This window comes from Oryzias latipes, chromosome 4 (genome assembly GCF_002234675.1).
Source record: "Oryzias latipes chromosome 4, ASM223467v1".
Taxonomy (NCBI): Eukaryota; Metazoa; Chordata; class Actinopteri; order Beloniformes; family Adrianichthyidae; genus Oryzias; species Oryzias latipes.
The window spans coordinates 5,172,266-5,197,755 of NC_019862.2; the positions used below are offsets into that span (position 1 = coordinate 5,172,266).

The 25,490-nt window shown below is 41.0% G+C and overlaps 1 protein-coding gene across 1 annotated transcript; it reads right to left on the minus strand.

Moving 5' to 3' along the window:
* Window positions 1–929: 929 nt before the first annotated feature.
* LOC101174656 (zinc finger protein 420) lies at window positions 930–25,350 on the minus strand. The gene is made up of 5 exons (XM_020702802.2): window positions 25,121–25,350; window positions 17,123–18,143; window positions 15,007–15,599; window positions 10,265–10,517; window positions 930–2,722 (listed from the first exon to the last, which is right to left on the minus strand). The coding sequence occupies exons 2-5, from the start codon at window positions 17,292–17,294 to the stop codon at window positions 1,149–1,151; spliced, it is 2,592 nt and encodes an 863-aa protein (XP_020558461.1). The 5' UTR covers window positions 17,295–18,143; window positions 25,121–25,350; the 3' UTR covers window positions 930–1,148.
* Window positions 25,351–25,490: the final 140 nt, after the last annotated feature.

Here is a 25,490-nt window from a genome sequence, read left to right on the forward strand (position 1 = left end):
AAATCCTCCAATTTAATCTAAAGAAGTATTCAGTTAGTATACTTCATACACTACAAGTACATGGTCTATATAAGACTTGTTATACTTACATTACAGACCAAAAGTTAGGACACACTTTCTCATTCAAAGAGTTTTTTTCTAGCACCAGACACATCTCTACAACAACTGTTACAAGGAGACTGTGTGAATCAAGTCTTCACGGTAGAAGATCTGCTAGGAAACCACTGCTAAAGAAAGGCAACAAGCAGAAGAGACTTGTTTGGGCTAAAGAACACAAGGAATGGACATTAGACCAGTGGAAATCTACTTTGGTCTGATGAGTCCAAATTGGAGATTTTTGGTTCCAACCACTGTGTCTTTGTGCGACACAGAAAAGGTGAACAGATGGACTCTACATGCCTGGTCCCCACCGTGAAGCATGGAGGAGGAGGTGTGATGGTGTGGGGGGTGCTTTGCTGGTAACACTGTTGGGGATTTATTCCAAATTGAAGGGATACTGAACCAGCATGGCTACCACAGCATCTTGCAGAGGCATGCTATTCCATCCGGTTTGCGTTTAGTTGGACCATCATTTATTCTTCAAAAGGACAATGACCCAAACACACCTCCAGGTTGTGTAAGGGCTGTTTGACCAAGAAGGAGAGTGATGGGGGGCTTCACCAGATGACCTGGCCTCCACAGTCACCGGACCTGGACCCAATCCAGATGGTTTGGGGTGACCTGGACCGCAGAGTGAAGACAAAAGGGCCAACAAGAGCTAAGCATCTCTGGGAACTCCTTCAAGACTGTTGGAAGACCATTTCAGGTGACGACCTCTAGAAGATCATCAAGAGAATGCCAAGAGTGTGCAAAGCAGTAATCAAAGCAAAAGGTGGCTACTTTGAAGAACCTACAATATGACATATTTTCAGTTGTTTCACACTTTTTTTGTATATAATTCCACATGTTTTAATTCATAGTTTTGATGCCTTTGTCATGAAAATAAAGAAAAAGCTTTGAATAAGGTGTGTCCAAATTTTTAGTCTGTACTGTATACTCAAGTTTACGTAATAACTTCATCACACAATGGTCGTAAGACAGAAAAAGTATCATGGAAGACCAGATGTTTCTTCTCAAACATGCAGAACAAAGCAGTTGAGTCCTGGTGCTCAGCACCGCTCCACACTGACGCTTTGAGACTGACGGAGGAGCGCCTCCTCCGAGGTGTGAATCTTCATGTGATCGTTGAACGTTAACGTACTTCCAAAGGTTTCTCCACACTCCTCACAGGCGATGGACTTGTGTCTGCTGTGGGCGGCCATGTGCCTCTTGAGTTTCCTGATCTGACTGAAGGTTTGCCCGCATTCCTCACAGGCGAGGGGCTCGTTTGGGCTGGTCACGTGCATGCGCATGTGGACTTTCAGCTGACTATTCTGCACAAAACGCCTGCCACAAACCTCGCAGGAGAACGGCCTCTCTCCTGTGTGGATCCTCAGGTGGCTCTTCAGGTTCACGCTCAGCTTGAAGCTTTTTCCACACACTTGGCATGAGAAGGGAGTCTCTCCGGTGTGGATCCTCGTGTGGCCTTGCAGGTGATCTCGTTTCACAAACGTTTTGCCGCAGACTTTACACAGGAAGGGCCTCTCCCCGGTGTGGACCTTCATGTGTCGAATCAGCGTGGAGCCCAGCGTGAAACTTCTGCCACAGACTTTACAGGAGAAGGGCTTCTCGCCCGTGTGGATTCTGGTGTGGTTTTTCAGACTTACGCTCTGTTTGAAGGTTTTCCCGCAAACTTTGCACACAAAAGGCCTCTCGTCTGTGTGGAGTCGCATGTGTCTCATCAGCCCGAGGTCCTGACTGAAACTCTTACCACATTGTTCACACGTATAGCTCTTGTCTTGTTTCTGCGTCTCCTTATTAAAGGGTTTCTCACAAGCGGTGGGACATCCCGTGGCGTCAGCCCCCTGATCCGTGCCCTCTAGGTCATCATCTGCAGCATGGACTCTTTTGTGACTTTTTAGCGCGCTGTTGCTTTTGTAACTCAAGCCGCATTCCTCACAGGAGTAGGGCTTTTCTCCCGAATGGACCCTCATGTGGACGTTCAGGTGTCGTCGTTGCTTGAAGCTTTTGTCGCACAGCAAGCAGGAGAACGGCCTCTTGTTGACGTGGATAATCATGTGGTTCGCCAGCGTCCCGCACGCCGTGAAGCGTTTGCCGCACACGTTACAGGAGAAGGGCTTCTCCCCCGTGTGGATCCTCATATGGGCGACCAGGATCGCAGCCGTGCGGAAACTTTTACCACACACTTCACAGGGAAACCTGTCTCCATCTGGGAGTTTTTGCGACTTCTGCGTGAAGGACTTCTTCGATTTTTTTGAGTCAGAGTAGGGCTGACTTCCCGACAGGCTAACCGTTTTACTGATGAGACTTTTGTCTTGGTCGTCTTTCTTCTCTGCTAAAGTCTCTGCATCTGCAGGGGGTGTCGATTCTTCAGGGACATTAGTGGCTGTTAAGCTAGTTATTACCTGGTGAATGTTTAAATAATCTTCAAAGCAGTGATCTTCCTCATATGGAGGAATCATTAGGGAGTCCGTCTCCTCCTTCAGATCCAGCAGCTCTTCATCCTGGCTGATGCAGAGCTCTTCCACCTCATCTTTAATCTGTGGCTCTTCCTGCTTCACGCTGGTGTAGGTGTTCTCATCACGGAGATCCTCATCTGTGCTCCCATGATGCTTGGTGAAGACTGCAGATATGGAAGAATCGGAAAGTTTACATTAATGTGGTAGAGATTGAGTAAAATATGCTTTTCTAACATTATAAGGCAGCATATCATAGATCTACTTAGTTATACTTCTTCGCTTAACAAGGAGATGTCTCCCAGTTTTCAATCCTAAGATGTAAAGTCCCTCTTTGACCATCTTTTGATCTATTTTCAAAGCATTCCCAGTGTTTATTTTAATTTTGATTATGCCGTTTCTATCCAAAATCCAGAAGCCTGTGTTGTTTTCTAGAACATAGTTTCTGCAGAGCGGCAGGAGTTCATCAGAAATTCACCTCTGAGTTGTGGGCGGGACTGTTGACACAACCCTGCCCCACTCCCCCCCCCCCCCCCTGTTGCTGAGAGCTCTCTGTTTACACAAATGAGTTATATCACTAGAGGAGACATCACGTGGTTCCTCATGGGAGGAGAGCACCGCCATCTTGGTGAGGTCAAGTTACTACTGCAGTGCATGTGAACTCATTTTTTGCATAATACCAGTTCATTGTGCGGGTTTCAACAGCCAAAATCGGAGAACTGAGTCCATGAAGGAGGAAGGTATATGATTTCACAGGTAAGTACTATAATTTTTTTCTTTTAATGCTCCAGGGGCTTTATTAATCATACACTTGTTGACATGCATGATGTACGGATAATTTGCTGTCGACATAAATTTACATTTTATTTTGCTAAACCTGTATACAGCATACCAGGCTATTATAGTAATATAGATTTATACATTTCTGACTCAGTGACTGAACTTTTCTTGCAGGTTTCCAATGGATTCAGACTTAAGGAAAAAGTGGATCTTAGGTATCAAAAGAGCTAACCCAGATGGATCACTGTGGTACCAACTAGCAATACAGTCTGAGTATGTTAGAAACATTTGTGTTTGCTTGAAACCCGACACCATGGCATCTGTGTTACACAAATTGATCACTCACATGAATCAGTATAAATCTATTGTTTTTCTTTGTTGTTGTTGTTGTTTTTTTAGGGTAAATCTATTGTTCACTTTTGGACTTCTTTTGAATATTTGTTTTATTATTATTATTATTATTATTATTATTATTATTATTATTATTATTATTATTAATAATAATAATAATAATAATAATAATAATATTAATAGACTTGTTTTTTTATTATTTATTGACTAATTATTTATTTATTGTTATTATTTATTGTTTCTATTTACTTACTATTGATTTATTATTATTATAATTAATATACTTATGTTTTATTATTCATTGACTTATTATTTATTTATTGTTATTATTTATTGTTTGTATTGACTTACTATTGATTTATTATTATAATTATTATTATTGACTTATTGTTGGGTTTTTCTAAATAATTTAAATTACATGTCAAAGAGGTCTAAAACTCCTAAATGTTTAGAAATTGTTTTTAAAAATTCTTTGTAATAATTGTTTTATTTGTAAGAAGTCCTGCAACAATGCATTTTCATTAAAGTTTGAGCTTTTAAGGAGACTGTTTCTCTTCTTTAACAACAACAAATGATGTATCTATATATATATTATATATATAAATATAATATATTTAGATATATGTATAAATATATATATAAATGTAAAAATATATATAGTATATAAAAGCTACTTAGACACCACTAAAAGCAATAGAAATCATTGTCATCTGGGCGTCGTCGACCTCACCAAGATGGCGTCGCGCTCCGCCACCGTCGGCCAGGCTTCTAAAGCGGGTGTGTCTCCTTTAGTGATGTAACTCATTGGTTTACACTCTCTCCCGTTAGCTTACAGCTGCCACAACCTAACAGTGACTGGGTAGCTTGGTTGGTAAGGTGAAGGATTGGCTTGCAGGGAATCAGGGTTTGATTCCCGGGGGGGAATGAACAAGTAGTAAACACCACCAAGTGGGAGCCCTTGGGCAAGACCCTTGACGCTTACCACCTACCAGTGCCCAGTGATGGTCAGAGGGACCGTAGCCACGAACTGGCAGCCATGCCTCTACCATAGATTCAGATTCCAGCTCAGACGAGGAAAACAAAGATGAACATGGATCTATTTGTCTGCAGGTGGATCCATCAGAATGGAGCGGAGCAGGAAGATTGTGGCTCTCCCAGTGTACTTTCTACACATTAAAAAGAATGTGTAGAAATGGCCTTTTTGCTTCTGCTAAAGGTTTGGATGACTTCCAAAGCTTTTAATTTGTACAAAACAATGTAGTCTAAGTTTAAAAAAACAATAGTAGAAGATCTTATTTCTCTGATTTTATCTTTTCTTCATTGTTGTTCATTTAAAGCCGAATGTAAAACTCTTTACTTTAAATGGCCCAGCTTCCTTTAATTCAAATAGTTCACAATTCCCTTTTTTTTTAATCAACAGAGCTGACCTGACAAGTTTGATATTGATGACAATACCCACTGTATAATACTTCATTTACCAAAAATTGTGGGTGTTTTTTAAAAATGGCGTTATGCATTGAGCGTGGATGACTGAGTTGTAATTTGTCTTTTACCCTAAACCAACCTAAAGTGGTGTGCAACTCATTCACACCGGACCAATAAGAGAAACCAAGAGCCACCCTGGCAGCTCGATTTTGGGCTAGTTGTATTTTGTTTAGATACCCCTGTGGAGGAGTGAACCAAATGACTGGCCAATACTCCAGATGTGACAAGACCAGAGACTGTACAACTGTTCTCATGACTGAAGGAGGATAATACTGCGCACACCTCCGAGCAAGGCAATACCTCTGCCCAACTTGGATAATATGTGATTAATCTGATCCGTCCAACTGAGCTGATCATCTAATTTGATGCCCAGAAGCTTGGTTTTAGTCACTTGTTCAAACAAACTATTGTCAAAGCTCAAATTCAGGAAACACTGTCCTTTCAACAAATATTATGTACCAAAAACAATAACCTAAAAGTGATCTTAACTTAACCCAAAAGTGATCTCAGTCTGTAAGATTAACAGCCTTAAACTCAGGCTCCTCTGTTCCTGTCTCAGTTCTGGAGGCAGAGAGCATCTCTGTCTTTACGACCTCCGATTGTCCTGACTGATGTAACTAATGGGTTGTAGGACGCTGTGGAGGGGCTGGCACGGCGGCGGTCTCAGCAGACTTCCTGTTTCCCTCTCATTGTTTCAGTGTCAGACTCCTTTCTCTGGTCTGATCAGATGTTCCATTGTTTCTTCCTCGTCCTCTCAGCTCCTCCCAGAAGATGCTTCCTGTCAGGATTCTGCTTCTACTGCTTCTTTCCTCCAAAACTCGGTTTCTATCAAATAAAGGCAGACTTCTTTAACACGCTACTTTGCATACAGATCATCTGCAGCCATTGACTCTATGAGAACTGGACTGAGTGACCCCTCCCCCTGGCGTTCCAACAGGAAGCACCTGCTGGCTCCAAGAAGCCAAAATGCCATAGAGAACTCATATTGGACTTTAGAAGAAATGGCCAAACACACACCTTTACAAATTTATGGAGAACAAGTGGACTAAGTCCCCTCCGTCAGACTCCTGGGGCCTCATTTATAAAACTTTGCGTAGGATTTGCGTCAGAAGTGGCGTACGGATGAAACATAGGACGTGCGTAGGCACAGAAATATTCAGATTTATAAAACCGTGCGCACGCACATCCTACGCATCTTTCCCTTAATAAATCACAACCAATTCTAAATGCTGCGCAGCTTTAGCGGCTTCATGACACGCCCATAGTTGCCCATAAATAGTCCGTGAAACGCCCACAAATGAATATTCATTGATTGCGAAACCATGGCACACACCGAGAGGAAATCAAAAAAACGTAACTTCACTCAATGTGAAGTAGAAGTTATCGTTGGCGAGGTGGAAAAGAGGAGAATAATGTTGTTTGGAGGGCACAGTGTGGACATTACTAATGCCAAAAAGGCACGTGAGCGGCAAACAGTGGCAGACGCTGTAAATGCTGTAGCCTCACAACCTCGGACCGTGGCCGAAATAAAAAAGAAAAGGTCAGACATCAAAGTCAAGGCAAAAAAACGTCTAGCGCTGAACCCCCCCCCCCACACACACACACACACACCCGTGTCTGCCACGGGTGTGGGGGGTGGACACCGGAGCTGACCCCTCTTGATGAGAGACTGGCGGCAATAATTGGGGAATCCCTTTTAAGTGGAGTGGTGACTGAGGCGCAGGGGGACACCGACGCGCCAGATGCACCGGGTGACACCCCCCAACAGGACGGCTCGAGGAAGTCGGAACCGGCTCATAAGCCACTCGTCCTCGTTTACCAGCAAGTCTTCTTGCTGTCTAAAGATGCGTTCACTCCGAATTCTTCCATTTGCCACATCTTCTAAGAGCGCAAGATCAGCCATTGTGCGTCATTACGCATTGTGATGGAGCATTTTATTTCCCTCCATTTAATTACATCTGACAAGCTGCAGATGTCGGTAATAATCGACGTGGAAATGGGAAATTGATCAGCGCAAATGTAATTTCTTGTTGCTTTCTGAATGGTTGAGACATACGTTGTTTTATCAAAAATAAAACAAACTAAAGGCATATGTATGAATACCATAATTCCGTAGCTTATGAAGAAATGTTTTACTATGAAAACAACTTTCCCTAGTGGACAATTAATGCATCTCTCTCTATCTGTCTGTCTAATTGCACCTTTGTCTGCTCCTCCAGACGGACACACTGACGAGAATATCAGTTTTGTACATTATTTCGTTCTGTTAACTATATTATTTATGAGGATGAATTGCACAACATGCCAATATTGCAGAACATATTTCACTTTTCTTTTTGCAAATAAGTGTTCATTTGAATTTCTGTTGTAATTTTCGTTTGATTTTTTTTGTTTGTCTCACTGCTGATCGGTCCAACGGGTGTTCGTGTAGCTGTTAATTGTAGGACTTGCTTTGTGAAGTCTTCATGTTATTTATGAGAGGCAGTATTGTCATTTTCACTTTCACGTGTTTCTTCCATCTGCCGACGGCGTCGCCGTTTCTCATTTCAGCCGTTTTTGTGCGTACGCCTGGGTCAGAGCTTGCGTGAAGGACCGCACATTTTCCCGTCAAGTTTGCTTTTTATAAATCTCAACTATTGCATAGAGAGTGGCGTACGCCTTATTTTGTGCGTACGCAACGTTTATAAATGAGGCCCCTGGACACCACCATGTCTGCTGACCTGTCCTGGTCAGCAGACATCAGGGTCATGGTGAAGAAGGCTCAGCAGCGGCTGCACTTCCTCCACATCAGGGGAAAGTGTAACCTGCACCAGAGGTTGCTGGTGAACTTCTACCGTAGCTCTGAATGTGTGATACCCAGGCTCCACGGCACTGGGCAGAAAGGCTGTGCAGACGGTCATAAACTCAGCCCAGGACAGGACATGGAGAAACGCCTGCTCAGGATTGGTGACAGTGGTTGCCCTAGAAACGGTGACTCAGACCGACTCTGACCAATCCCTTAGTGATATGAACTGAATCCAAACTGCAGCGCCCGCATCTCAGAAAAATGGGGACTGAATTGGCTGTTGGTTTTGCTTGAGATGCAGGTAAGGCTTTTTTTACGGGCGACGTCACAGCCATCTATGTCTATTTACAGTACATGGTTGTAACACATGTGAGAACGGGGAGGACAACTCCCAGATTCAGGGGAGAAGCTGACATGAAAGAGAAGCCTGTAGAACAAGCTTCAGTTTCTGCTTTTGTTGTGAGCAAACAAACGGAACAGATCATGTGACAGTGGAGGAATATTTGATGCAAAATATGTCTCCAAAACAGTGAAAACCTCTGTTTTCCCCCTCACGAAAACTTATTCAAAAGACTCATTCCAATCAAATAACAACCTATTGTCATTATGATTTTTCCGTTTTTAACGTTGGGGGGCGTATGCCTTCACTCATTTCCCATCATCCCAAACAAAGATGTACATGGATCTGTTTATCTGCAAGTGGAAGCATCAGGGGAGTGTTCCAGAAAGCAGGTTATGTGAGTTACCAAGGTAAGTTTGAGGCTAGGGAAGCAGATAACCTCAGCTTTCGGTTCCAAAAATGGAGGTTTGTTTCAGGGTATGACAAGTTGCCATAGCAACTCATGCTCTGAACATAACCTGTTCTGGAGCAGGTTTAGCTGAAGGTTAGTTTGTTTTCAGAGAGGTGAAGCAGCATGACGTGTCCATTTGAAGATGATTTAGTGGATGAAGAAGCTCAGATAATACTTTTTCCACCATGAGAGGATGATGAGACCATATATGGATGTTGGAAAGAGAAACTTTTTACTTTGATCTAACTTAATTATTTGCTTCAGTTAAGATAAATAATTTTTTTTGTTTAGTCAGTTTAAAAATAACACGTAGTTATCAGAAAGTTATTTTACTTTCATTCAAATTAATTCAATTAAGTTGGTATAACTTTGGTGCTGCTGTTAGATCGGCACCGCAAGGGATTATGGGATACCATTCCCTTTGCCTGTCTGGACAGATTTGGGTTTACATGTGGGTTTTTGACCAAATGCGTTTAGTTGTTTAGCTGTTTTACTGTGTTTTGCCCAGTTATTTGTCCTGTTCTGTTTAATTCTTTCTGCACCATGTGTGAGAGGGACGAAGAGGATGATGAGGTCATTTAGCACCACTACTGCCTTATGGCACAATGTCAAAGTTGGAGAAATGCTACATGATTCCAAGTTGAAAAATCCATGTTGTTACTTTCATTTCATTGTTATAAAAACGAGCAAAGCAGCAGGCTCAAACTTAGACATGAGAGTTTAAGAAGTACAATAAATTAAGATAGAAAAAACGTTTCATTGAATTGAATTGCAGTAATATGACATTTAGTTAGATAAATATGTAAATTTGAGATGTAGAAACAACTGTTGAGTTGGATAGACGTAAGAAATTAGGTTGAATAAATTTAACTCCATAGAAGTAATTCATTTAAGTTGGCAAAGTTAGATAATTTATATATGTATATTTCTACTTTCATATATTTTAATATATGAAAGTAGAAACATTTAATATATATATATATATATATATATATAAATGTGTGTGTCACAATGAAAGTAGAAATGAGATAGAAACTCGTGCGTTTACTTTGTCCGTTATTTCTTTTCCAAGCAGAAACTTTTTTTTTATGCTGATGCGGCCGTATTACTTTTTTTGATGGGTTTATAATCTTCATACGCCGTCATTAAAATCTCCGACTCCGTCTCACTGGAGTATAGCGCTTTCTTTTATTCTCCGCGCATTTCCATGGTGACTCAGGATCCATTGAGAATGTCTTTATGTTTTCATCTTGTGTTAGCGGCTGTCATCACCTGAAGATAGATCCACTTCAGAGTGGAAAGATCAAAGCAGTCTCTGGAGCTTTAACTGTTGCTTTTATTTGACCCTGAACATCAGGTCACCCAAAATCTTCTTGTTTGGTTGTAGTTACATCACATGTCCACTAGATGTCACTGTGGACTCTTATTTCAAACCATAAACAACTGCTACGCCTTTATTTACATTTCTGTAGACGACTCCAAGGATCCTTCACGGATCACCGCACTACGTCACGAACCTGCAGAGTTCCTCGGTGACGGATGAGTCTTCCGGCTGGTGTCCAGCAGTCTGCGCTGCCGGTCGATCTCCTCCTCGTACCGGACGATGGTTTTCTCGAACTCTCTCAGTATTTCTTCAGCAGCGGTCGTTAGTCTCTCGCCGATGAAGTCTCTCAGAGACTGGACAGAAGACATGGCGGCGGACAAACGTAAACAGACAGAACTGAAGCGAACGCTGCAAGCGCCTCTTTGGATGTCCGTCTGCCAGCTGTGCTTTTACTTTCTACAGGGTTGCCAGATCGAGTGCACAACTTTCAGCACCGGCCGAAAAATCAAAATTCACAGAGCTCCGTTTTTAAAAGCCCAAATGACCACCTTTGTAGAAAACTATGAACATTATAAAGATATTCTGAGAAGAATATCACCACCAAGAGGTTTTTCCAGACCGAGAGCTGGATTTCAGGGGTGGAAAGCACCATTATGAAGCTAATGTGCCGTAGAAATAGAAATATACAATATAATAATTAATAACGGTTTGGATTTTCAATATAAAAGTAAATAAAAAATTTAAAGTAATTTCTATATTTCTTTTACATTTTATCCACTGTCCTTTTTAGTTTGTTTTCTTATAACCCCCCCCCCCCCTTTTTTTTACCTGAAACACCATCTACCTGTTTGTTTGTTTGTTTGTTTGTTTGTTTGCTTTCTTGTTTGTTTGTTTGTTTGTTTGTTTTTTCAAAATATCCGTAATTTTGGCTTTTCACTGTTATATCACTTTATGGTAACTATTAATGTATTTTCTTCAAAAAAAATCTAAAAATCGGCTTATTATTGATTTTAAAAAACTGCCACTTTTTTGATAAAATATTTTTTTTGTTCAAGCCCGACTTTGGAGGACGCCCAGGGGGGTATTCCAGGAAGCATGTTCAAACTCCCCTGACTTTAAGCCTGAACTCTGGCTGAAATCCGCCTGAACTTGCTTACTCTGGGTATGTCGGTTCCAGAAGACCGGATATGAATTGGCGTAATTACGCTCGACTTGGTAACCCTGGGATAATGCACGCGCACAGCAAGTACATGAAGACATTCTCAATGGATCGCCGATTTCCGGAGTCACCATGGAAACACGTGGAGAAAAAAAGAAAGCGCTATACTTCAGTGAGACGGAGATTAATGATGGCGTATGAAAATTATACGTCCATCAAAAAAGTAACACGGCTGCATCATCAAAAGAAAGAGTTTCTGCTTGTAGTAGAAGAACAGACAAAGTAAACGCACGAGTTTCTGATCTTGTTTCCATTTTCATGTGACGCATGTATATATAATAACTTATCCAATTTTGCCAACTTAAATGAATTACTTCTATTGGTAACAAGTAATTGAGTTAAATTTATTCAACCTAATTTCTTACGTCTATAAAACTCAATAGTTGTTAATACAACTCAAATTTACATATGTATCTAACTAAATGTCATATTACTGTAATTCAAGTAATCTTTTTTCCATCGTAATGAATTATAATTCTTGAACTGTCATATGTCTAAGTTTGAGCCGGCAGATCCTCATTTTTATAACAAAAGGACAAAACGGCAAGTGCTTAGAGTGTTCATTGATTTAGGAATTTACCAACATTGGCAAAATTCTTTTTTGACTGTAGGGGTGCTATATAAACTCATCATCCTCTCCCTCTCTCTCCCTCATGGTGCAGAGACTTGAGCAAAGTAGGACAAAGTAACTCGGCAAAACACAGTAAAACAGCTAAACAACTAAACGCATTTGGTCAAAAACCCACACTAAAACCCAAATCCGTCCAGACAGGCAAAGGGAATGATATTCCACAATCCCTTGCGGTGCCGATCTAACAGCAACACCAAAGTTACACCTACTTAATTGAATTAATTTGAATGAAAGCAAAATAACTGTCTGAAAACTATGTGTTATTTTTGAACTGACTTAACAAAAAAAAAGATTTTTAATTATCTTAACTGAAGCAAATAAGTTAGATCAAAGTAAAAAAGTTGATTTTTCCAACATCCATATGTGATCTTATCATCCTCTCATGGGGGAGAAAGTATTACTGAGCTTCTTCATCCACTAAATCATCTTCAAATGGACACGCCATGCTGCTTCACCTCTCTGAAAACAAACTATCCTTCAACTAAACCTGCTCCAGACCAGGTTATGTTCAGAGCATGAGTTGCCATGGCAACTTGACCTACCCTGAAACATACTTCCATTTCTGGAACCGAAAGCTGAGGTAATCAACTTCCCTAGCCTCAAACTCACCGTGGGAGCTAGCATAACCTGCTTTCTAGAATACCCCCCAGTTAGGCGGAATCCTATCATATTTGGCAACCCGTCTCCAACGTGTTATGTTGCTAACTTTCCGGTAGGGACAGTGAACCGAACATTAGTTCCGCTTTTTAACAGTTTAGAATATTTGCTAAATATTTGTTGTACACATAGTTTCCTGCATAGAAACTGATTAATCTGAAGTTTTCCCTGCAGATTAATCAGTAGATTTTTTTTTTTGGGTCTGTTATTGCTTTGGGGGGTTTTACGCTTTGAAGAAATGTGAAAAGGTTTTCCTTCAATGCATAGATTTTATGAATAAATTAATTTAATTTAATTAACTCATGTTTTCATTTCCAAGAGTTATAAGGACAACTGCCAATCTTGTTAGAACTCAGATATTGGAAGTGAACACCTTTGACTCAAACCATTTCATGTTAAAATGGCAGATTAGTTAAGTCAAAAATCAGTCCGTTTCTTTATATGACACCTATTAAAATCAGAAGCAATCACAGTGCTGAACAAGAAGTCAAAGATTAAAACACCAAACAATGCAATGCAATACAATTAAAAAAAAAAAGGATAACAATAAAAGATGAGTTTTTAAAGTGATTTAAAGTCAGGGCTTTGACAGAGAGAGGGAGAGCACTCCAAAATGTGGGACCAGTGGCGGAAAAGGCTCTGTGTCCAAATTCCCACAATAATTACTAACTACTAAAAAAAACTTACTAGTGCCCTAGATTTTTAAAGTAATTCGGACAATATGCTCACTTTTTTTTCAACAGCGAAGATGATGCCACCAATCACACAAAGTGAAAATTGAATTCAATCTAATATAGAGACATTTAGATCGATCTAATATTTAAATATCTAAACATCCTCCATGTCTTCCATTCATTGTAATGAGAGACACACAGACAGTAATGTGAAGGTATCTGCTGTAAATCCAAGTATTGCTCACATCCATGTTCATCAATGACTTATCACGTGAATTATTATTTCAAGCATTAACTGTTCAGTTTGTATTATGAAAAGTAAACAAGGAGGCATACTCTCAGATTGTGACTTAATTTTGTTTATTTATGTGTGTGCTGTTCTTATGTTTAAGGAAGTATTTCAACTGACTATGCTTGAAGCTCAATTCATAAAGATGTCCCTTTTACAAGTTTACACAAATCAGCAACTTTATTTGATTGAATCTTCATTCTCTGTCAAATGTTTGCGGCTGGTTTGTACTTAAACTTTGTGATGAAGATTTTCCCTTTAATGTCAAAGTGGATGCTAACTAATGTACAGCAATAATTCAAGTTAGTGTACGCATTTCGTGGTCTGTCTGCAGTCAAGTACTTGGTACCGATCAACCCCCGGGGGTTGGGGAAAGTCTTGATGGATTGAGACCTTCCTATTCATCAGATCTCCTCAGTCCTTCCAAACCCTCCAGAACTCTCAGATCCTCCTTTCAGTAATGTGGTCCTTATCTATGGAGTCTGAGTTTCTGCTTCTCTGGACATTTAAAGGCAAATTTAGGATGCATCATTTTAACTTAGCATTTATTTCATCAATTTTATTACTTTTGTTGACTTCTATAGTATATCATTGGCATATATTTTTTTATCCCTTCTATCTTTTAATCAATGCAGTGCAAGTATTAGCTAGTGTTTCCTTCCATTTCATCTTTTGATTGTTGTTGCCTTTAATCTATTGTGCTTAGTGGCCCTTTATTGTTTTAACTCATGTTTACACGTCTTTGTATGTCAACCATCTTGTTGATGATATGGGTTCCAAAAATAAAGGGTTTGATTGATACTGATTGTGATTGGTCCACCATAAAAGAGGGCGGAGCTTCCTTCTGTGAGATCAGCATTATTTTCTGATCAAATCATGCTTTTCATACAATAGTAATGGAAAGTGATTAACAGGTCAAAAACAATTGCAGATTAAATGATTAAACACCTAAAATACCCCTTAACCCTTGTGCTATCGTAGGCATTTTACCATTGGGAGTTGGGTCATCTAGACCCACTAGACAGTGCTCTGAACCTTTTTTCTTCAATGATTTGTGATCTTCACTGGTGTCCATGGATTACATGAAATCTTTCCACCTTCATCCACCTTTGTCATGGTAGGGAGAACACGTCAAAGTAAGGGTGGGGTCATCTAAGATAGAACAAGGGTTAAGCAGTGGCAGAATCCAAGGAGGGGCAGTTATCCCCAGCGACAGGTTTTGACCCTGGTAATTTTTTGTTTTGAGTGAATTAATTTTGTTTCTTTATGCAAAATAAAATAATGTAAACATCCACAATAGAAATAACTGTTAAAAATCATTTGCTGTGTTTAACAGCCCTTAGGAGATAGTTGTAGAAAAAAAAGGAATCTTGAAAAATTCTGAATGATAAACAAACCAAACATTGTCATTGTTATTTTTTTATTAAACCATTTCATGTCCATTTTGATCCTGTCTGACCCCTCAGGTGCACTCAGGCTTCCTCTTCCTCCTCCTCCTCTTCCTCACCCTTGTCCCCTCCCTCCTGGTGTGGGTTTCCATGTGTTTGTTCAGATAGTACCGATCCACACAGTTTTTGCCACACTCCTGGCACAGGAAGGGCTTTTCCCCAGTGTGAATCCTTCTGTGGATGTTCAGTTTGTCGCGGCGGCCGAACGCCTCGCCGCAGGTTTTACAGGTGTACGGCTTGGCGCCGGTGTGGATCCGCATGTGGACCGTGAGGACATCAGGGCGCGTGAAGCTTTTGCCACATTCTCCACATGTAAACTGCTCCCCCGTGTGAGTTCTCATGTGGGTTTTTAGGCGGCACTTCAACGGGTAACTTCTACCACACTCTGGACAGTAATAGCGTTTGAGTTTCTTGAGGTTTAGGTCTTTTTTCTGCGACTCGGTCTCCTGCTTTTCTGAGTCCTGCTGCTCTTCATTCGGTTTGACACAGAGCTCCTCCTCCTCCTCCTCGTCTTTAATCCGTGGAGGTTCTGGTTCCTCCTGCTTCACATCACAGTTCTTCTCATGGTTACAGAGATCCTCAATTCCGCTCGGGTGAAGCTGGGTGAGAACTGCAAGGAGAAAAAAAAACCCAGAGAAGGATCATTAAAGTCTCAAAAAACGCTGGAGTATTTCCTCCTGAGTCAACATGTTCACCAATCCTTTGACCAAAAAGGAACAGAAAAAAGTCCAGACTGGAATCTGAAAGAACAGCTGACAGCAGATTTCCTTACTTTTACATGAAAGCCATCAGTAGTCAGTCTGTGTCTGTCCATAGATTTTTCTCAGTAAATGTTTAATGTTTTTTTACTGCAACATATTTTTAACACAAAAAAAGAGGGTTAAAGGACAGCTCAACCTCAAAACAAACTGATGTTCATCCACTTTGACTTGAACTTGACTTAAAGACCCAACCCGATGAAAATCGTAGCCCTTTTCTGATGATGGATGACATATATGAAGAAAATTGAAATCAATAATGTTTTTCTGAGTATTTATTTAGTCAAATCGTGGCAAATCAGGAGCAGATAAAACTGCAGTTTGAAAAATATCCTGTTTGTTTAGTAGCAAATACGCTGGCCAGGCCACAAGCTCTGTGCTGCGATGCTCTCAGCAGCGGGGACGGGAAGTGGGGGTGGGGTTGATCTGCACCTGAACAGCTCCCTTCCATGACTCAGAGGGGAATTTCTAATGAACTCCTGCTGCTCTGCAGAAACTGTCCTGAAAATGACACTTTTTGTGGCTAAAAACAGCATAATCATCATTAAAAGACCACTGGAAACACTTTTACTAGATGATCAGAGTGGGACTTTTTAAACCACACCCTGATACCACGGTCCGAATCGAGTATCCATCCAGACCGGGGATTATAATATAATATTAATATATTTTAAGGCAGTTTATTCAATAACAGAACAATATTTGGGGAACATTTTTTTAATAGTTTCTAATACGGGGGACTTTTTCGGTGAGGATGTGCATCTTTATTGGAAAGGTGTTGATTTAACAGCACAGAGTTAAAGATTTTAGGAGCCCGACGATCTAAAGAATTGGCTAATAAACATGCAAATATGAACACTCTTGTTTCCAACACTCGTAGTAGTAGAAAGTATCATTTTAGAATAGAAAATGTGTGTTGTGTTTTTGCATGTGTGAGTCAGTGCTGTGATTGGTTATGATGACCATCCGGGGGTCATTAGAGTCATTGGAAGCAGCTGCTGCTGGGAGTTTTTAGTCTGAAGCTCTGGCGGATGTTAGCTAGCAACACTCCTGACTGCAGAAGGTAAAGATGGTCACGTCGGTGTTAGCTGACGGGTTTTCACATCAGACATTTTTATTAGTTAAGTTCCATAGGCTATTTTCCTCCTAGCTTAACTATAATGCAAGTGGTCACGTGACACATTGAAGTATTTATGGTCGTAGCCGCTGCCAGATGTTTACCATCGCAGAATGTGGCGGCCAACCACTGAAGTACACTGGGCGCTCTGTTTGGTGGCTTTGGGGTTTCAATAGCAGGCTTTCCGGCTCCTACCGCGGTTATTTTTTCCATGGAACGGCTAACCCTTTTTCAGCATGATGGCAGTAAGTAACGTACCGTCTGTTTGCTCCTCAGGCTCAGACTTCCGGCGGGTGTCCGGCAGCCTGCGCTGGCGGTCCAGCTCCTCCTCGTACTGTGCGATGGTTTGTTCAGCCCTCGTGGATATCCTCGCAGCAGCCGCCGACAACCGTCTGCTGATGAAGCTTCCAAGAGCCTGAACTGAAGACATCGCTTCTGCAGCCGCTCCGACAGCACAAAAAACGGCTGTTTCCTCCAGCTTGGTGACGCGTTACCGCCCCCTTCTGGACAGGATGTCGAACGGGAAAATGTTTTTTTTTCCATCCTGGTTTTTTTCTGAGGAGTTCTTTTGTTTTTGTGTATATAAATGTTGGCTTTTGTTATAATTAAATGGCTTTTGAGATAATGCTTCCGTACTCTTGTGTCTATGATGATGGCGCCAGCGTGTGCGGTCTGTCAGCTCCGCTCCTAGTTTTGTTTGCTTTTTTTACTATTTTTAATAAGCTGGCACCCTGTATGCATCTGCTCTCCTGGTCTATGATCGCCAAGCTCTTCTAAAATTTGAGCCTTACCAGGAATTTATTTTTAAACGGACTTTTAAATATGAAGCTCCATTCTCGTCACCGCTCCTCTCTGGTTTACCTGCGCCGCATCCCGCCCAGCTGTCAGCGGGGAAAGAGGAGTGGGGTTCTTCTGAGGATTAAGGCCCTTCGGAGATCTTCTGAACTGCATCGTTCTGCTTCCTTGCGCTGGATCCTGTCTGTTCCCGGAGCAGCGGTGGATCAGGCTCACCTGCCGGCAGCGGCCTTCTATCTCCGTCGGCGCCGGCTCTCCAAACGCGCTGTAAAGCTCGGGAATCTTCTTCCACTGTCGGGCCTCCTCATCCTTCAGTACGGGTCAGGTGTTTGTGAGGTCGGCCCTCATCAATGCCAGATCTCTCACAAACAAAATTTATCCTGAATGACTTCTTCACTTCCAGGGAGCTGGATATGATGTTCCTGACAGAGACGTGGCTTCAGGCTGGAGACTTGATGCCGTTCTCAGAGCTTCTCCCTCCAGGCTGTGGATTAATCAGGCCATGATTAATCAGTTCATAAAGTTTGGTGACTGAAGCTTCAGTATCTTCAGAGCTATTGAGGATTTCTGACCGAATATGATTAATATTTGTATATGACTAATAGAAAAACGTAAACAAAGTTGATTTCTGACCAAGTCTTTGTTGTAGTCGGAGAATAAGGTCATGAATACTTAATACAGAAAGTTTGGTGACTGAAGCTTCAGTATTTTTAAAAGCTATTGATCACTTTATGATTCGTGTCTCCAATAAATGGTAAAAAAGATGTGCAATAAAATATAATAAAGAAAGACACACAAAATATTTATTTTAGCATGAATATGCTGACAGATATTCATTACCAGTTCATATAAATGTAGAGATGTATTCACTTTTCAAAAGAGTATTGATTTTTATAGAATGGTGTTTCACAGAGGTTGCACTTTGTTGACGGTCCCTTGGCAGCCGGCTCGCTGCATGTCTGCATTTACACCTCGAAGAGAACAATTTTGATCAAAAGGTGAAAAAACGATCTTTTTTCTTTTGAAATGCATTTGTAGTTCACTCTCTGGGTTAATACAAGAGGAATTAGAAACTTGCTGGCACATTTGAACGTTTATCGGAAGGGTTATTGAGGCCGGAAGTCCGAATCTGTGAATATCTTTCTAACTTTACCGAACTAAGATTTTCTGGACTTGATCAGCTCTTTTAACCTGCAGCAGTTAGTGAAGAGCTCCACGCACGAGAAATGACACATCTTGGATCTGGTTTTAACTCTGGGATTACATGGAGATGTCAAGGAGATTATTGATGCCCGTTTTTCTGACCATCTGTCCGTTTTATTTGACTTTGATGATCTCTTAACGCTGCCGCCTGATGAACGCGCCCCCGCGCGCCCCCGCCGCCCGATGAACGTGCAGACGGCGCTGCAGTTTTCAGCGGCTTTCTCAGCCTCTGAGCTTTGCTCCTTGGATGTTCAGGATTGTCGATGTTAAGCTCTTGGAGGATTTTAGCTCTTTTTGCACGGGTATTTTAGATCTCATTGCTCCATATAAGGTTAAACGCAGTAAACCGGCCCCGGAGCCTTGGATTAATGACCATACTCGCGCGCTCAGACGCTCCTGCCGTCGCGCGGAGCGTAAATGGAAAAAAGACGGGCTTCATCATGTTTCATTACAGATTTTTAGAAACTCCTTGACTGAGTATCAGGCTGCTGTAAAAAAATCCAAGACCCAGTTTATGTCAAATGTCTGAGAACATCAGCAAGCCTAAGATCCTTTTTAACTCTTTAAAGTCTCTTTTAAGTCCTGGTAATTTATCCTGCCTCTCCTTCTGTTTTACTTTGTGAACAGTTCTTAACATTTTTTATTGACAAAGTCAGTGCTGTCAGGTTTTTACCCTCTCCTTGTACCCCTGACCCCTCTATTTTAACGCCCCCACCTGCTTTTTTTGACCAGTTTGAGCCTGTCACTGTCTCTCAGATTTCTGAGATAGTTCAACACCTGAAGCCTTCCTCCTGCCCAGGTGACTGTATTCCCCCCAGACTCTTGAAAAAGGTCTTTGATACCATTGGCCCCTGGATAGTTGGTCTCCTTAACTCCTCGCTTGTCTCGGGGTGTGTGCCAGCTGCTTTTAAACATGCTGTTGTGCACCCCCTTTTGAAAAAGCATAGCTTGGATCCTAATGTTCTATCAAATTTTAGGCCGATCTCCAAGTTATCTATTCTTTCAAAAATTTTAGAGAAGGTGGTATATAGAGGTATATATAGAGAAGCTGCGGGACCATCTAACAAATTACGATATTTTCGAGAATTTTCAGTCTGGTTTTAAATCCTGCCACAGCACTGAAACGGCTCTCCTCAGGGTGTGTAACGACCTGCTTCTAGCTGCTGATTCTGGGGCCTCCACTGTTTTAATTCTTTTAGATCTCTCTGCAGCTTTTGACACAGTGGATCACAGTGTTTTATCATCCCGACTGGAGCAGTCTGTCGGTGTGAAGGGCACAGCACTCAGTTGGTTCAGTTCATATTTATGTGGCAGGAGTTTTTCTGTCCAACTAGGACAGTGCTCTTCTTCAGAGGCTCCGGTGGTGTACCCCAGGGCTCAGTGTTAGGCCCGCTTTTATTCTCACTTTATCTGCTGCCACTGGGGTCCATTTTTAGGAAATATAACGTGTCATTCCACTGCTACGCAGATGACATCCAGATCTATCTTCCCCTAAAATCTGGAGGAGCGGAGGGTCTCGACAGATTGCAGAGCTTAGCAGACATCAAGTCTTGGATGGAGCTGAACTTCCTCTGTCTGAACAAAAACAAGACAGAGGTGTTTGTTTTTGGAAAGACTGACCTGCTGACAGACTGCTGTAGTGCTGTTGGCCCCCTGGACCCTTCAGATGCTCCGTTCATTAGAAATCTTGGGGTAAACCTTGACAGGCATTTTAAATTTGACAAACAGGTCAGTCTTGTAGTCCAGTCTAGTTTTTATCACTTAAGGCTAATTAGCAAAGTCAAGCCATATCTACCTCCTCACGCTTTGCAACAAGTGATGCATGCTTTGATCTTTTCCAGACTGGACTACTGTAACTCTCTGTACAGTGGTATGGATCAGTCTCTGCTCCGCCGTCTCCAGCTGGTTCAAAATTCAGCGGCCCGCCTGTTAACGGGGACCAGACGGTGTGAGCATATAACCCCGATATTACGCTCACTTCATTGGCTGCCTGTGTCTTTTAGAATTTCTTTTAATATTCAACTTTTGGTTTTTAAATGTCTGAATGGTCTGGCACCTCAGTATCTTTCTGAGCTTTTGCATGTTTATCGTCCATGTCGAGTCCTAAGGTCTGAACATCAAATGCTTTTAGCGGTTCCCAGGACTCGGCTTGTGACTCGGGGAGACAGAGCCTTTTCAGTTGCAGGTCCAAAACTCTGGAATGCTCTCCCCTATTCTGCGAGGTCTGCCAGAACTGTCAGTAATTTTAAGACTCTTTTAAAAACACATCTTTTTACTCAGGCTTTTAAGTCCAGTGAGCATATCTAGTGGGACTTGTTCATTTTATTAATTTTATTCTTTTATTGTTTTTATTGTTTTATTGCTTTTATTGTTCAAATGATTTTATTGTTTTATTGTTATTGTTTCTTTATTGCATCATATTGTTTGTGATTTTATTGGATTTTATGTTAAGCACTTTGGTTGCCTTGGCTTTTATAAGTGCTATACAAATAATAAATTGATTGATTGATATTACAAAAAAAACCCCAAGCAAATGCCTGCCTTTACCCAGTAATAAAGTCCCTCAACAAATTGTATGAAATTGTGATTACCTGAGCTTGGCTAGTCAGCATGCTCTGACTGGTTAGTCAAGTTGTCTTAAATGCTGGAAATTAACCTGTGACATGAGAACATTTCAGTTCATTTTTGGCTCAGTTTTAACTTTTTACTTTTTAGGAAATGCAATTTGTTTCACTGCTGTGCAGATGACATCCAGATCTACCTTCCCTTAAAATCTAGACCTGAGTGTCTTGACAATTTTCATTTTGTCTGCTTGGCGGACATTTAACTTGGCTGGAGCTTCCTATGTCTGAAAACGAGGTTTTTGGAAAAACTGACTTGTTGCTGTAGTGCTGTCGGCCCCCATCAGATGCTTTCATTAGGAATCTTGGGGTAAACCTTGACATGGATTTATAATCAGGTCTTGTGTGTACGAATTGTCATCAAACCACCAGTTGGATGCAAGGCTGTGTGCAGCCATTTTTTCTAAAATGTAATCTAACTCAGCTTTATTTTTCTTCAGTTTGATCCTTCAATTAATGGAGTTGTGGATTTTTTTAAGCAGAAAAAAATTAAAAGAATTTCTGCTAGAGTAACAAGCAAACATGTTTTCTATGCTACTGTTACTTTAAAAAGTTATAATGAAAACATGAGTTATTTAACATTAAGGAGCAGTTACCTTTATCTTTCATGACATTTAGTTACATGTATAAGTTATATCTGGCCCTTTGAAGACGACCACGATGCTAAAGTGGCCCCCAGTGAAAATGAGTTTGACACTGCTCTGCTGGTTTAGTGGGATTGATCAGTCTCTGCTCCGCCATCTCCAGCTGGTCCAAAACTCAGCGGCCCGCCTGTTAACGGGGACCAGACGGTGTGAGCACATCACTCCCTTACTGCATACTCTTCACTGCCTGTGTCTTTTAGAGTTGTTTTTAAGATTTTACTTCTGGAATTTAATTGTTTGGTCTGGCATCTCAGTATCTTTCAGAGCTTTTACATCTTTATCGTTCACGTCGAGTCCTAAGATCTGATTATCTGAATTTTGTTTATTGTTAAATGCAATTTCAAAATAGTTGAAGTGACTAAATGACTGGTCTCTAAACCATTACTCAATACAACACAGACGTTACTTGTTTGAGATTTGTCTTTCCATGTCATTCTTGGGCCCTATAATACCATAGCAAAGCTTCATATTCTTTCTGAATTGCCTGAAAACTATGGAAGCGATTCTGTAGCATTAATAAAAATCAAAGTCAAAACCAGAAATGCTTTTTCATTTTCAAAATGAAGCTGCATTTTTTGACTGAAAAATAAAATGAAAAAGCAATCCACCAAAATGCTTTTTCATTTCCTTCCTCAACACAGCTTATTCTGTCACTTGATTAAAATTAAAATTAAAATGGTATTTGACATTTCATTTTCAAGACGTTCCATGGTAAATGTGTAGCATAATTCATTTAGAAATGTTTAATTTGACAATTAAAATGGATTAATAGAAATTCTTTTTCATTTTCAAAATGAAGCTGCATTTTTTGACTCAAAATTTAAAAGAAAAAGCAATACAGTAAACCCTTGTTCATCGCGGGGGTTACGTTCCAGAAAGAACCCGTGATAGGCAAAATCCGTGAAGTAGAAACCTCTATTTTTTTAACAATTATTATACAATTAAATACTCTGTTATACATTCCTCAAGCTGTGTTGGGGAAGGAAATGAAAAAGCATTTTGGTGGATTGCTTTTTCATTTTATTTTTCAGTCAAAAAATGCAGCTTCATTGTGAAAATGAAAAAGCATTTCTGGTTTTGACTTTGCTTTTTATTAATGCTACAGAATCGCTTCCATAGAAAGCTAAATGTGACAGAATGAAAGGCCAAAGGTGAGGCAACCTTACGGTGGCCCAGAAGGGTCACAACACAACACATTAACTTTACACACAACACATTAACTTAACACACAACTCATTAACTTTACACACAACACATTAACTTAACACACAACTCATTAACTTTACACACAACACATTAACTTAACACACAACACATTAACTCACAACACAACACATTAACTCACAACACAACACAATAACTCACAACACAACACATTTACTCACAACACAACACATTAACTCACAACACAACACATTAACTCACAACACAACACAATAACTCACAACACATTAACTCACAACACAACACAATAACTCACAACACAACACAATAACTCACAACACATTAACTCACAACACAACACAATAACTCACAACGGAAGTAAAGCTGCAATGGAAGTGCTTTTATTCTGAAATTTCCACTGGGCTGAGTGGCTAACTGCCTAACAGAAAGTAAGGTCACAGTGAGCTGTGGAGGGAGCATGTTTCCTCTACAAGAGAAGCTACACAATGCACTCACACCCCTCTCTGTCGCTGCACGTGCTCCGCTCCTCTCCTTCTTCAGCCCCCTCCTCTCACACTCACTCGGTCCCCAACACCCCCCACCCACCCACACACCCTCCCAGTCCCTGCACGCGCTCCTCTCCTTTCTTCCGCTCCCTCTTCCTCTTCCTCTCACACACGCACGCGGTCCCCAACACTTGACACGACAAATGTGGAGAGATCGAACTGTCAGGCTTTAATGAACACAATTTCTAAGAGGCGGGGCGTTGCACTCCCCCAACAACAGGTTAGATGACAGAGCCCGGTCCATTAAGCTCTGCCGTTCACGGAGCTTCAGTAGAACTCCAAAAGCCACACGGCCTAATGTAGGCCGCTATTATATATTCATGAGTGGGAAAAAACCCGCTGAACCGACCTTAAAACCGCCCAAATTATGCATTTTTGACCGCAAATTTACACCCAAAACCGCCCAATCTGGCAACGCTGCTGCTAGCTTCTCGTAGAAAATCATGCTCCCTCCACAGCTCACTGTGACGTTACTTTCTTTTAGGCAGTTAGCCGCTCAGCCCAGTGGTAATTTCAGAATAAAAGCACTTCCATTGCAGCTTTACTTCCGTTGTGAGTTATTGTGTTGTGTTGTGAGTTAATGTGTTGTGAGTTATTGTGTTGTGTTGTGAGTTATTGTGTTGTGTGTTAATGTGTTGTGAGTTATTGTGTTGTGTTGTGAGTTAATGTGTTGTGTTGTGAGTTAATGTGTTGTGTTGTGAGTTATTGCGTTGTGTTGTGAGTTAATGTGTTGTGTTGTGATTTAATGTGTTGTGTGTAAAGTTAATGTGTTGTGTGTAAAGTTAATGTGTTGTGTGTAAAGTTAATGTGTTGTGTGTAAAGTTAATGTGTTGTGTGTAAAGTTAATGTGTTGTGTGTTAAGTTAATGTGTTGTGTGTAAAGTTAATGTGTTGTGTGTAAAGTTAATGTGTTGTGTGTAAAGTTAATGTGTTGTGTTGTGACCCTTCTGGGCCACCGTACAACCTTTTTGTTTAAAAAAAAAATAAAATTTAGCTGTAAATTGTTTCAAAAGTTATATAATAAACTTCATAGCTCAGAATTCAGGTTTGGTTTAAGGTTCTTGAGAAAACCTGACACTCTGAGGACAAGAAAAGTTTTCCAAAGGCAAAAAAAAAAGATACACACTTATTCCTGCGAGGGTTTATGAAATTGGCACTTTAAAGGAATCACCTGTTAGACAATATTTTCCAAGTGTTCATTTTAGACAAGAATCACACCCCTCCAAGCAGCTCATGTGTTGCCAGATCTCGCGAAGCCACTAACCTGTAGGTTTGATGTGAAGCTCGTCTCCAGCAGTCTGTTGGTCTGTTTTGCCGGTCGATCTCCTCCTCGTACCGGAAGAGGGTTTTCTCAAAACACGTCCTCAGTATTTCTTCAGCAGCGGCCGTTAGTCTGTCGCTGATAAAGTCTCTCAGAGACTAAACCGAAGTCATGGCGGCAGCAGCGCCACCCCTCTTCCCATCAACACACTCTCAGTCACGCACAGTAACAAATACACTGCTAACACTGTCAGCTCATTCTCCACCGTTCTATCAGGCAGTTGATCAACTCAACGGCGCATGAGCGCCACCAAGCGGCAATAAATCCGCGTCATTTTTATTCACAAGAAGAAATTGTCCTTGTTGTTTTTTTA